General features: G+C 35.9%; 1 protein-coding gene across 7 annotated transcripts in view; it reads left to right on the top strand.

Moving 5' to 3' along the window:
* Positions 1-14,610, top strand: part of LOC122413123 (neuropeptide CCHamide-2 receptor-like) — a 132,066-nt gene that overhangs the window by 73,860 nt on the left and 43,596 nt on the right. For all 7 annotated transcript variants that reach the window (XM_043423279.1, XM_043423278.1, XM_043423276.1 and 4 more), the window contains 4 exons: positions 11,333-11,644; positions 11,767-11,915; positions 12,200-12,399; positions 12,657-12,841. In XM_043423279.1, the coding sequence (XP_043279214.1) occupies positions 11,333-11,644; positions 11,767-11,915; positions 12,200-12,399; positions 12,657-12,841 (846 nt within the window). The remainder of the gene's footprint in view (positions 1-11,332; positions 11,645-11,766; positions 11,916-12,199; positions 12,400-12,656; positions 12,842-14,610) is intronic.

Genomic DNA, 14,610 nt, shown 5'->3' on the forward strand with positions numbered 1-14,610 from the left:
TCTCCTAAGTGGATAAAATCATTTAAAACGGCTCATCGTATCGTATCGAGAAAAATTAATAAGTTCATTACATCCAAAACAATTGAAGATGAAGAAATCTTGGAACAACAAATTCAAAAATTTGTCTTTGACGTAAAGCAAAATATTGCAACATACAAATTGTCAAATACATTCAACGCAGATCAGAGTGGCTTCCAGCTAGAAATGCATTCCGGAAGAACTTTATCATTCGAAGGAGAAAAGCAAGTACAATGTGTTGGACAATCAGTCTCACCTACGACCCACAGTTATATGATTCAGCCGACTATATCAGCTGACGGCAAACTGCTATCTCCTCTATTTTTGGTTTTAAAAGAACCAACCGGCAAGATTGGTCCAATAGTGGAGAAAACGCTTTTCAGACTAGATAATGTGTACATAGAAGTATCCAAGTCTGGGAAGCTTACTTCAGGTATAAATTACATCCACTGTTTGTGTATAGATATTTTTTCGAATGAAAAAAAAATACGTGTTTCTAATTTCAGATCATTTCAAAATTTGGTTCCAGCATGTGTTTTTCCCGAAAATTGGTTCAAAATCTTTATTACTGATTGATTCTTAGACTGGACACTGTCCCCAAACTGTACTTGATGTGAAACCTTCAAATAGAGATGTCAAAGTAATGATTATACCTAAAGGAACTACCGGAAAAATCCAACCCCTCGATGTTTTTGGATTCCGAGTATGGAAAAATTTTGTTAGACATTTTTCTGATACTTGTCTATTGATGAATTATAATATTGATTTGCATTTGAGAAATAATATCATAAAGCTGCAGTCACTCGTTCATAACCAACTGTCGTCACCATGTTATATCGATCTTCAAATATTCTTGGTACAAAAGTGGTTATATTGAAGAAAAACCAGCCAATTTTGAAAATCCTGTAGACTTTGCATTTGGAGATTCTTGCAACTCACATTGTGAAGTTCCAGGATGTGAAAATGTTGCTATTGTTCGGTGTTCCTGGTGCAAAAAGTCGCTATGTTTTAAACACTTTTTCGATGACTATCATTACTGAAGTACTTACAACGGCTAATAGAGCATACGATTATATATTCGCTTCTATTTATTGCTGTTGACATATTATCAATAAAAGATATAAGCATATTGTACGCTCTCTTTGTTTTACTTGACTACGCAATTTTTCTATGCGTCATCCCAAAACTTGGTCTTATCAACCGGAACGAATATGAGTATATGCGTAAGCGCTTATTGTATGCCTATGTTATTATCTCATTGCCAAATATAAATCAGTCAGAATTATCAATAAGGAAAAACGTATCACGACCAGAAGAAATAAGGAAAACAAAAAAATTACTGCCGTTTTATTGAGATTTGATGTAAACATATATAGGGGTAGTTCACCCCCTTAACTTGATTTGCGAGAAAAACGCAAAAACACGTATCTACTATTTTTTTGCCCTCTTCGAAATGCAATTAAGTTCATCGAGATAGGTGCAATACTTTTTTTGTTATAACGATTTTGTGAATTTCAACCCCTATAATTTTTTTCCTATGCAACCCTCCGATATGAAACCAGTTGCATTTTTCATCGTTTATCATTAAGATAATTATCCATTTGGGTGCATTCTATTATCTCAGGTGAAAATCGGTGAAACCTGAAAAGTACCCCTCGGAGGTCTCAACTTTAAAGGGTGATTTCAACCCCTAGAAACGTTTTTCCGCCGATAAAAAAAAAAATAGGTATCTTTTAGATTTTGATGTAGAATAACATATTTAAATTTCATCAAAATCGAAGGAAGTCAGCAGAGAACCTTTCCTTTGAGCAACGTTGGTGAGCCAGTAAATGCTCGAGATGTTGTAACACTCACTGCATTAAGTAAACACATTCATTCTATAACTCATAGTGTGACTCATACAACGACTCAAAAGTGCGAATCGAATGTGGTTGCTGCAGAAAAGCGTGTAAGAACCGAGCTCGCCTATCTCCGTGAAAAAATTGATAATACTGGGTGTCCCATTTTAATCTTACTCCTGACTTTTCTCGGAAAATATTGCTCGGATCAAATATTGTGTGGAACAAAACTTTTAGGGGTTGAAGGGGGACGTATGATAAAAATTGGTTTGTGGATCCAAAATTCAAAATGGCGGCGTTAGAATGGCCGACATGTTTTTTTCGAATGGAAACATAACTTTTTTTCATCACCAAAAAATTTTTCAGCGCAAAACCAAAAACTTTTGTTAAAAATTTTTTTGATTAAGTTCATATTTTTCAAGTAAGAACATCATTTTCAACTATTTTAGAGGTATCCAGGATGTACCGCGAAGAGATCTTTAACGTACCAAGTGCAAGTGCGTTTGCGTGTAAGGAGCATATCAACGATTTCGTTGGGACTGAAATCAGCCATTGTTGCTAATTTTCAGAGTTTTCCTCTAATTTAAGAACTTTTAAAAATTTCGAGAATCAAGAATTTTTCTCTGATTTCAGAACCTTTACAAATTTTCGATTTCGTCTCTTGCTAATGGCGGCGGAGTCAGAAGATGAACGTTTCAAACAATTTTTCATCCGTGGGCGATCACAATGACTTCTAAAATAAAAAATTCTTCTCTGATTTAAAACTCTAAAGTAAGAGAACTACGCAAAGTCAGACTACGTCAGTAATACCAATGATGTTTTCTTTAATCTCTTACAAAGTGAACTTACCTTTAATCGTAAGCGAGGCTTACGCTTAAAGATAAGTTCATGTAAGCGAGACTTACGCCTACTTTTAAGTTGTAAATCAGAGAAGAATTTTTTATTTTAGAAGTCATTGTGATCGCCCACGGATGAAAAATTGATTGAAACGTTTATCTTCTGACTCCGCAGCCATTAGCAAGAGACGAAATCAAAAATTTGTAAAGGTTCTGAAATCAGAGAAAAATTCTTGATTCTCGAAATTTTTAAAAGTTCTTAAATTAGAGGAAAATTCTGAAAATTAGCAACAATGGCTGATTTCAGTCCCAACGAAATCGTTGATATGCTCCTTATTTTAGGGAAGTGTCGGGGCAATTACTTCCGAGCTGAAAATTTGTATCGACGTGAATATCCTGATCGTCGTCACCCATCACGGCAGACAATCCGAACCCTTGAGCAGCGAGCGAGGGCAGGTCGGATGATCCGCCACCGTCGACATTTCCCAAACGTCAATAATTTTGGTGGATTGTATGAAGCCCGAAACATGGCTATTTTAGCCATGATAGCAATTGATCCTCATTTGAGTGCCAAAGTGATCTCGGAACGACTGGGGTTTCCCAAATCGACAGTACACCGTGTATTGAGAGGTGCGAAACTTCACCCGTACCGACTACAATTCCACCAAGACACTCCTAATCCAAATCCGTTGCGAAGGGTGGCGTTTTGTCGGTGGGCGTTGAGACAAATCGAGCGATCCAGGGACTTTTTTCGATACGTTATGTTCAGTGATGAATCCACTTTCAACAACCGTGGTCAAGTGAACCGATGGAACTTTCGGTATTGGTCTGATCAGAATCCACATTGGTTGAGACAGATCGATCACCAGCATCGATGGAGTTTGAACGTATGGTGTGGTATTGTGAACGGGCAATTAATAGGTCCCCATTTTTTTCGAGGGAAATGTGAACTCTGTCCGTTACCTTGATTTTCTACAAAATGAACTGCCTCTTTTGCTAGAAGATCTGGATTTGGAAACACGTCAACAGATGTGGTTTCAGCAAGACGGTGCACCCGCTCACTGGGCTCATGTTGTTCGAAATCATCTGGATACAACATTTGGTCAACGGTGGATTGGTCGAGACGGTCCTGTAAATTGGCCTCCAAGGTCACCAGATCTTACGTCTCCTCATGTCTTTTTATGGGGGTACTTAAAAGACGCTGTCTACCGTCAAGCTCCAATAACACGAGAGAACATGAAGGAGCGGATAAGAGCTGCCTGCCGTGCGATCCCGAGAGATGTTCTCCTACGCACAGTTGATGGTTTTGAGAGAAGAGTTCAGGCATGTTTAAACATGAATGGAGGGATCTTTGAACATCTCTAGGGAAGGATCAGAGTACACTCACAAGGAGGGTTTGGAGTCCGAAAATACTGCGGTATTGACGAACCGCAGAGACCTAATCCTTGTGAGCCCGTACCTATGGGCATAAAGGCATTGCATGCCCCTCTTTTTAAAAAAAGTTGAAAAATAAAATGAAAATAAAAAACACACACACATGCACCTCCACGTATGCACGCATATGCAGACGCACACGCAAACGCACTTGCACTCGGTACGTTAAAGATCTCTTCGCGGTGCATCCTGGATACCTCTAAAATAGTTGAAAATGATGTTCTCACTTAACAAATATGAACTTAATCAAAAAATTTTTCCAACAAAAGTTGTTGGTTTTGCGCTGAAAAATTTTTTGGTGATGAAAAAAAGTTATGTTTCCATTCGAAAAAAACATGTCGGCCATTCTAACGCCGCTATTTTGAATTTTGGATCCACAAACCAATTTTTATCAAACGTCCCCCTTCGACCCCTAAAAGTTTTGTTGCATACAATATTTGATCCGAGCAATATTTTCCGAGAAAAGTCAGGTGTAAGATTAAAATGGGACACCCTGTATAAAGAGCGAAATCTCAGAACTCCGTGATGATATGAAGCTTTGACGAGATCATATGCCTAATGATAAGTCAGTGAAAAGTCCTCCAGACTCTTATCTTCTTTAATTAATGAAGACCGTGGGGGAGAAGAAGAAATGAGTGAAAAAAAGCTTGCGGTGATTGAAGAACTGCATAAGCCAGCTCGGCGGAATTATCCACGTCGACGTGTGGATATACGTGGCCTGGATGAGACTTGGCAAGCTGATCTTGTAGATATGTCGGCATATGCACAACACAACTCCAACCATAAATTCCTTCTCACCGTCATCGATATATTCTCCAAATTTGCCTGGGCCGCACCGTTGAAGAGTAAAAGTGGAAATGATGTGACTGCTGCAATGGAGTCGATTCTCAGCAAAGGACGCATACCGAAAAATCTTCACGTCGATCGAGGAAAAGAATTTTATAATACTGACATCAAGGCTTTGATGAAAAAGTATAATATACACTTGTATTCTACATTTAGCAACCTGAAAGCATCAATTTGTGAGCGCTTCAATCGTACACTTAAGGAAGTTGAGGCTGTACAGTCATTTTTTTTACCCAATAGTGATGACCTGTACCTTTCAAAAGTTAGGCCAGTTTACAGTTTGGCAATGTTGTATACACTTTAAAGAAAAGTTGGGGAAAAAAAGACGAAAAACTGGTGAAAGCTCAGTCGAAAACACGAACAGTGACGATCCTAGCCTCAAAAAGCTGCACGGAAAACAGATTATTATTAATATAATCTCATCAAATCTCCTAATAAATCTGAAAAAAAATTGACATTATTCGGCAAGCCTTGCTCATGTTGCCCAAAAAATTTCATATTTTTAGCATCATTTTTAATGGAGATATCACTGAATGTGTCTTGACTTCCATAAAATTACATGTTATTTGGCCCAAATTGTTATTGATTTTTCTCAGCAATGACGCTCCTAAACTGTCTGAAAATTTAACTAATTTTTTTTTTACACTTCACTTTATAAGATGCAATCGGTTTAAAAGCAGTGACATCATTTTCATTCTAATGCCTCAACTTCCTTAAGAATAAAATGTGGATTCAATTTAGTTTTCGCGGAAACTGGAAATGGATCAATATTCTCGATACATTAATTATAAAATATAATGATACATTACATCGTACGATAAAAATGAAACCGAAAGAGGTGAACACTGCGAATGAAAAACGCCTGTTGCGTAATCTATACAATAGATCAGAAGTTGGAAACCAAGCAAAATTTAAAATCGGCGATAAAGTGCGCATAAGTAAATTTAAGAATGTATTCGAAAAAGGTTATACACCAAACTGGACAACGAAAATATTTACAATATATCGAGTTAGAAAAACTAATCCAGTTACTTATAATATAAAAGATCATCAAGATGAGCCCATCGCCGGTGGTTTCTACGAGCAAGAGCTGCTTCGAGCCAAATATCCCGATATATATCTCATTGAAACAGTATTGAAGAAGCGTGGCAGTCAGTTGTTTGTAAAATGGCTAGGTTTCGACAATACACACAATAGTTGGATAAGTAAAAATGATTTGTAAGCAATAGAGATAAAAAAAATTTCAAATTCTGATTTATTTTTACCTTTCCCCAACTAAGTTCTCCGCACGAAAAGCAGATTGAAGGAAAAAGAATGAGAGAGTTTCACAAAAAAAAAAAAAAATTCCGCAGGAAACATAAATCAGTCATTCGAGGGGGGCATCTACGAGTTCTTTTTATTCCTCAAAATATGCTTTGTCTATGCAATGCCGCAAACAGGACTGCTGCATCCCCTCTCCCCCTCTTCGTTATCCTGAAAACCTCCACACACCATGCAACCCCCGCAACGCGCTCCCCCCGTCCCCACACCCCCCTGAGAGCATTAGAACTGGTTTTGAAAAAAGAAATCTCGTCCGAACTTGCGCCACCACAGGAATGTAAAAATATGTAACACAGGACACATAAATTTGTCATTAGTGTAACATGCAAACATCTTTAGTCATGGAGTCCTATAATTGAGATCATTTTTGGAAAGAGCACTTTCAAAAGAAAATTCCGCCCAGTGCAATCTGATACACCGGAAACATAAATTAGTAGCAAAAAAATCTTTTGTCCCAAATTTTTTGTCTCTTTAAAGTGCCGCCGCACCCCCGCTGTCCGCGAACCTTCCCCCTCCACATACCATGCAGCCCCGCAACGGTACCCGCACTCCCCCGGCCCCGCTCCCCCCTGAGATCCCTGAGTTAGAACTGGTATAGCCTTACTACTTGCAATTGCATTTTTTGCAATTCAGCCTCCGGTTTTGCAGCTTCTCTTTTTCGGTCCCTCGACAGGGATCGTGAATGTTTTCGCTTTTTATCTTTTCCCATTGATTAAATTATTTTATCAATAAAAATTATAATAATTCTTGACGATGTTACTCTGACGTGCGAATTTATGGAGCACAACGAAACGATATAAAAACAAAAGGCATGCGTTGCTATGAACGAACGCAGGTAAGGTGACTAACGCAATTAAAACAAAAAATTTTTACTCTAAACTTTGTGGATTTGAGCATAGCAGACGCTACTACTTATAATCATCGAGAACGAGACGTCACAGTATAATCGATTTTTTTAGTACTTTGATCATGGGCAATCGAAGCACTTTTTAAGCGTCACTTTGATGCATTTAGACAAAGTTTGAGCCGTAATCAACAGCGTACACTTAACAATAACTCATACAAATTCGAACTTACGGGAGATTTCATCGGCGAAGCGGTCGAAGCAAAGTCCTCTTGTTCGCATTTGGGTACATTTTATGGTAATCTCCGACGATTTGCAAAAGGAATTATTTTTGTTCCTTATCGTTAGTGAGTCTGCTGTTGTACTCTGTAATGAGTTTGATTCCTCTTTCGGCAACGTCGTTGACAACAGCAATATTTTTCACGATATGGGCACCAAATTGATAGCTCGTACTCAAACACCATTGGGAGAAATAGCGATTGAGGAAGCTAGTGTCAATATGGCACCGTTCAAAGGAAGCCGTTGATTCAGGAGTTATAAAAAAATAAATGTCCTTATCAAGCAATGACGTAACATCAGATTGAAAAGAAGGATATTTTCAAATTCATAGAAAGCTACCCGAAAAAAATAAAAATTTACTTTCTTCTTGTATACTACATTCCCTCGTGCCCTTATTCTTGAATGACAGAATTAAAGTCATAATTATAATTAAGATAACGAACAAATTTTATCCATTCCTGCATTAGAAAATGAACAAGGCTCAACACAAGTAAATGCCATCACTATTATATAAAAAAATCAGAATAATCGCACAACATGATCCATGACATGATACTTCATGTCCGTAGTGGACATGAACTTATATCACGTTAAGCTTACTTTAATATTTTTAAAAAAGTTAAAAAACAATTCTACCTATTGATTTGAAAAAAAAAATTGTTTTCCATGTAACTTCGCAGATTCTTCCAAAGTGGCAATAAAAGACTCACTAATGATGAGAAACGAAATTTAATCATGAAGCAAGTGGTCTGAAATTTTTAAAAAACTTATTCAAACGTTGGCAAAGGGACTTTGTTTGGAGCGCTTCATCGATAAATTCTTACACAATTTCAGGTTTTGATGAGTTATTGTTAAGTGTACACTGTTGATTACGGCTCAAACTTTGTCTAAATGCTTCAAAGTGACGTTTAAAAGTGCTTCGATTAACCGTGATCAATGTACTAAAAAAATAAAAAATATGGTTATCTTTGTAACGGTAAAAATCACGGAAATAATCATCGGAAAAATATGAAAAAATTTCGTTTTGGACACATTTATATGAACAACGAGTGTGCCAAATTTCAGATTTCTATCGTCATTATTATGGAAAGCAGATAATAACTAAGTAATAAGTTTGATAAATACACGTGTTTTGCATTTAAAACTTCAACTCCTCGGTGGCATCTGTTTAAATTCTTCAAGCGCATTCAAATTTGGTGTACATTTTTTTTTATTTTTATGTTGATAATATTTCCGCAAAGGAATTTGCAAAAAAAGTGACCTGAATTGCGGCCGCCCTAGTCATTATCCACGAAAAAAACAAATATAAACAAATTATATGTCGATTTTTGTGAGCGTTTTCTATAAAGTGTTCAGAAGACGTCAAAGTTATGTTTAAAATTAGAGGGGCGCAGCAAAGTGAAATTGAGCCTGGATATCGTTTGATTATACTAGATTATTTAACGGATAAAATGGCAAGAATAAATATAGACTTGGACAATTGCACATACAGTGTTTGCGTATTGTAGCAATTGTTTGCAAATGTGCAACACATTCAATATAAAATGCTATGTAGCAAGAATAATATTTTTATATTCTATTGCTAATTTTTACTTTTTTTTCATAGAATAAATTTCTCTACCAATCCTTTGGAATGTTATCTGATCTCGATTGCATTATATTTTGCCATTTTCTCGCCGTACTGAACTCCTCATTTCCAGAAGCAGGAGTGCACGAAAATAACGCTCAATAAAATATTGAAAATAATAAGGATTTCAACAATTTAGCCACTTCACGATATTAACTATAATTTGCTTCCTATTAAAATCTATATTGATCTTAATCTTTATTCGCAAGTCATTCCATTTATTAAAATGTTCAATAGATTATCAAAACGGACCTTGAGAAAACGAGGTCTTTTGATTATCCGTAGTCGGAGTGTGATTCTCACATGTGAGAATCATATTCCGTATCACATTATTTCTGCAGAAATAATATCCAACGTACTTATTGAAAAGTATTCTGTTATTATGTTATTTTTTTTTTTTTCAAAATGAATCAGTGAAAGAATGTTCACATTTTTCGCGGAAATGTTAGATGCATAATTATATAAAACATACATACTTTTATCGAGCGGAAACAGTTCAGCTGTCAGACTATTTCCAAACGAAATGGAGAAAGAAGAGAGATATCAAGCTATCGTACCAAGTGTATGCAACTGATAGATGGTGCGTGCATTATGTTATGGCAAAAGGACGAACTTACCCGATAAAGAGCTATACGTTCTCTTTGATAGTCTCATATGATGGCTTTTATCGAACTTCCCTTAACATAACTGGAACACTAGTCCCAATGGTTAGAGGAACGTTAAATATCTTTTTTATTTTCATTTTTTTGATCTTGCGGACTGATTTCGAACGTTGAAATATTTCAACTTTGCATTGAGCGAATTCTCAATTAAATCATGAGTTCTCGTGAGAAATCGTGGGAAATCGTTAGACAATACATGTAGAAACATGTCCGACGGAGCTACGTTTTATACCAAAATTCTAACATTGTACTGAAATCATAAAATAAAATAAAAGTTTGAAGAGAAAAACCTAAAGATTTTCCAAATTATTATTCGTTACTATTCGAGTATATTTCATTCAGAATTGCAGGTATTCAGAAGCTGTCAAAAAATATATATAAAAAAATTCTGTTTTCGAGTTACATCTTCATTTGAAAACTAGCAAAGTTTTATTTGGTTTGGAAATGGGAAAGCAGTTTGGGTTTAGATGAAATCCGTCGAAACGATGCAGAAATGAATATTAGTAAAAAATCCCGAAACCTCATTATATCGATCGCTCTCACAATCGTGTGTCGTTAAAAGATTGAATGAAACATTTTTATTTGAAAGCAATTTGAAACTGTATTCTAAACGTTTCAACCATGACGTGAAGTGAATGTTTACCAAGTTTTCGATCCAAATTGAATCGCCTGTGAAAATTATGTAAAATCTCGAAAACTGCAACCCATGCAGCCACAAGTACCTGCCGCTTCAAGATAATGAAAATCTTCGAGGTATTTTAATCGTTGTCGTGGATAAATTTCCCTTAATTGCTTTTTAGACAATAATCAAATTCGCAAGTCATAAGCGACCTCCGAAAAAAAGACTGAAGTACAATATCAAAACGGGTTAGTTTAATCTTCCAAATATGAAGGAACAACGAAACTAGCTTTCGTTGGATTATCTTTTCTTTCAAAATAGCAGTATTATCGAGAATAATTCAGTAGACCATCTATTCACGATCGCGTACGTCGTCGATTAATCGCCATATAGAGGTTACGTGTTATCAAGATTTAACCGTAAATTGTCGTTGAGAGCAGACAATATACTCTGAATCCGTATTATCTCGATTCGTTAGAATGATGACGACCAGCCCGATCACAAACGAGGGTATCGATGGAAAATCAACCGCACAATTTATCCAACCAATAACGAAGATAACTAAACCGAAAATAAGACAATCGTTGCAGACCACCGAATAGTGTGGATAAAATCGATGAATTTTCAGAGGCAATTCTAAACCCCACAAAATTATGCTAAGCCCCCGGTTACCTTTTTTATTGTGTCTGCGTTCAATGAAAACAATATCACAATGCCGATAGAAAAAATTTGTTGATGCAATCAAATTTTTGATGAATCAACAAATCGTGATAACCACGATGACATTTGTTAACTCAACTAAAATTTATTCACCAAATTTTCATTGATTTAGAATTTTGTTAAACAAATTTGTTTGCTTAGTGCATATTAACAGGATTGATTCGTGAACGGTATTCGAAATTGAAACAAGTGATAAAGATTTTTGGAAAGCTGTCAAAATTCAATAATCAAGCTTTTTTTGTACCATTTGCTGATTCGTTAATTCTTTTAAATGCTTTTTTCTAATTAGATTTTGCTGGGAAAGATAAATGGCACGTGGAATTTGATGACAGGAACAAGAACGCCATCGACTACAACATCTAGATGGCTGCTGGAAGAAATAGACAATGTTGAAAACGGGAACGACGAGTTGAGTAACAAGGATGAGTACGTGCCTTATGTTGATCGTCCTGAGACTTACATCGTACCGATCGTATTTCTCCTTATTCTTTTGGTCGGTGTCACGGGCAATGGAATCCTTGTATTGACTCTTCTCCGTCATTCAAACATGCGAAACGTACCAAATACTTACGTTTTATCATTGGCTCTCGGCGATTTACTGGTACATTTCATCACTTAAGTAAATTCAGTTAACTTATTCATCTTTTTTATACACCTCAACTTCTTTCGGATTGGATAATGAAAACTTTAACGAATTGTTGTAAAATACAATTCAATCAACAGGTTATAATAACCTGCGTTCCGTTTACTTCGCTGCTGTACACTATCGAATCATGGCCATGGGGCCTCGCCGTATGTAAAATATCAGAATGTGCTAAGGACGTTTCAATCGGCGTTTCCGTATTTACGTTGACAGCACTTTCAGCCGAGAGGTTTGTTCATTCATATTACTTCCACTAATAAACTCTTTGAAAGAGTTTGTATTTCATATTCACTATTTTTCTCATCAGTGTTTGAGCGATCAGAGCAATTAATTTAATAGCAGAGTTAGCATAAAAAAAGAAATTTCAACTCGTGAAACGGTTATTGGTCAGAAAATGTATTAAAAAAAGTACGAAACACAATTTTCAAATATCAGTGCATGAAAAAAAAACAAAACAAAAGATTGTATTAATAATAATTTTAATAATAAACCCTTCACATTTTTTTCGAGCAGATATTGTGCCATAGTGAATCCCATAAGACGTCACGTGGCCAGCTTGAGTGCAAAACCATTAACGATACTTACTGCTTCGTTAATATGGCTCTTCGCGATGGTTCTCGCCATGCCGGATGCTCTTTTCTCACACGTTCCAACAATCGATCTCGGTGGAAATCGTACGATTTTCATTTGCAGCCCTTTCCCCGAGGAATTCGGTAATTATGCGGATCCTTCATTACGATTCCTGATGATATTATCCGTGATATACATGAAACTTCAAAACTTCCTCAAATTTTGGAAGCTTTGGAAGTATTGCAAGTTTATTTCAATAACTGAAATTCGAATAATCAAAAAATTGTTTTCGCAATAACGAAGATTATTCGTGCACTACATAAGTATTAACAAATTATTTCTTGCAAAAATGAAAAAAAAATTATGCACGATAACAATATCGATGATCATTTTCCTCCAGGTCAAAATTATAAAAAAGGCATGGTACTTTTCAAATTTCTTGCTTACTATGCCATTCCACTTTGCATCATTGCCGGGTTCTATTTCGGTATGGCACGTCATCTTGAATTATCGACGAGAAATATGCCTGGTGAGTTATCCGGGGCTGTGGCTCATCGTGGCGAGCAAATACGAGCACGAAAAAAGGTTTGTTAGTTCCTCCCTGTCTGCCAGTGATGACTTATTTTAATCAAGGTGTCACCAGTGATATATTAATCCACACCAAAATCTTTTTAAAAGTGGATAAAATAACAAGTTTTAAAAAGTCATAACCTTCTCTACACTGTAAAATTTTTTATGAAATTTACAATATTTACTATACAGCGGTGTATGAATTTTACAAACTGGGTATATGAAATCAAAATTAATATACTTGTGGGGTAAATTTAAAACAGTAATATAAATTCCTGTAACCAGTGTAAAATTTACTATACATGATATTCAATATTCAAAACAAGTTTGAGAATTTTTCGAACGAGTGATGCAATATTCCATATTGTCAATTGGAAATTGCAACATTTGTATATAAATCGACCTATCGGAAACAAAATATTGGAAATACAGTACAACCTTGAAATTTATTTGCAGGTGTTTGGAAAATGAGATATATTATGATGTTGAGTTTTAGGATATGCACGAATTGTGGTTCCAACAATAGTCATTTAAAAATGCTAAACGAGTATAAGAAACAAAAATTAATATGAACGGTCGGAAATTATATGAAGCCTTCAATAGATTTGCCATACATTTTTTTTCTTATTAGTTACACTAAAAACTTCTAGATTCATAGTTTTTAAAATATTGAGGAGATTTCAGAATTTGTTTGTCACCATATTGATACTGCCATTTCGAATTTTAGAAATCTAATGCCGGATTCGTAATCAAGTTTTTAACCCGTTCAGTCCCGAATTTTTTTACAGTAACGTAAATTTTGTCCATTTATGAATTTAGGAGTTTTCGGAGTTGCTGACTACGAATCCGGTGTCAAATTTTCGAAATTTAAAACGTCGAAAATGGATCTATGCTCATGACAATAACTACTTAGGAGTTTCTGAGGACGCTGCATGATTATGAATTCGATGTTAGTTTTTTGAACAAAAAAACGGTCAAAAAAAGAAGAAAGTTGGTCTGTAATATATATCTGTTGCGTGACTGACTGACTCACTGACTGACTGACAGACAGACAACGCACAGCCTAAACCACTGAAGTTAGGATCGTAAAATTTGTCACGGTTACTCCTCTTCAATCGTAGACGCTCACTAAAAACGGATTTTGTTCGTTCTCTACTCAAAAAAAAATTATCGCAAATTTTTTTTTTTTCAATTTTTTTTTTTTCATTTTCTATACTCGATACACGATTCTATACACGATTAATTGAAAAATCACACTGTTGTGTCCGCCAAGACCGTCGCGAAGGGACGAGTTATCAAGGACGAGTATTTAAGGGATTTAGGCTAAAAGAGCTGAACTCCAACTCGATACTTTTACAACAAGTTAACAATAAGTTTATTTAAGAAGTTACAAATTCGAGGTTTTATTGCCTCGAGACCAATCGTTACAATTCTCGTCAAAGACTGTCGAATTTAGAGACTGTCGAAAGAGACTGGTGCGAATATAACCTAGATTTCCTTGTGGAAGTTTCGATGTTGACATCGAGGGTCGATGCGCTCGTTCGGGAGCATCGATATTTCATCATTGCTGCGTTTGCGCTGAGAGTGCTTAATTTGTTTTAATGAGTGCGATGTACGGGCACAACATCCCTCCCCCCTTTGGGAGACGAAATTTATTTCGGCTATTTTTCGCACGGAATTAAAATAAACAAATTTGTGTGACGCTTAAATATGTTTTTCCTTTTTTTTTTAATTCCTTTTCCACTTTTACTAGGATTATGTTTAGGTTATAATGAAGCGTTTTG

The sequence above is a fragment of the Venturia canescens genome, chromosome 7 (genome assembly GCF_019457755.1).
Source record: "Venturia canescens isolate UGA chromosome 7, ASM1945775v1, whole genome shotgun sequence".
Taxonomy (NCBI): Eukaryota; Metazoa; Arthropoda; class Insecta; order Hymenoptera; family Ichneumonidae; genus Venturia; species Venturia canescens.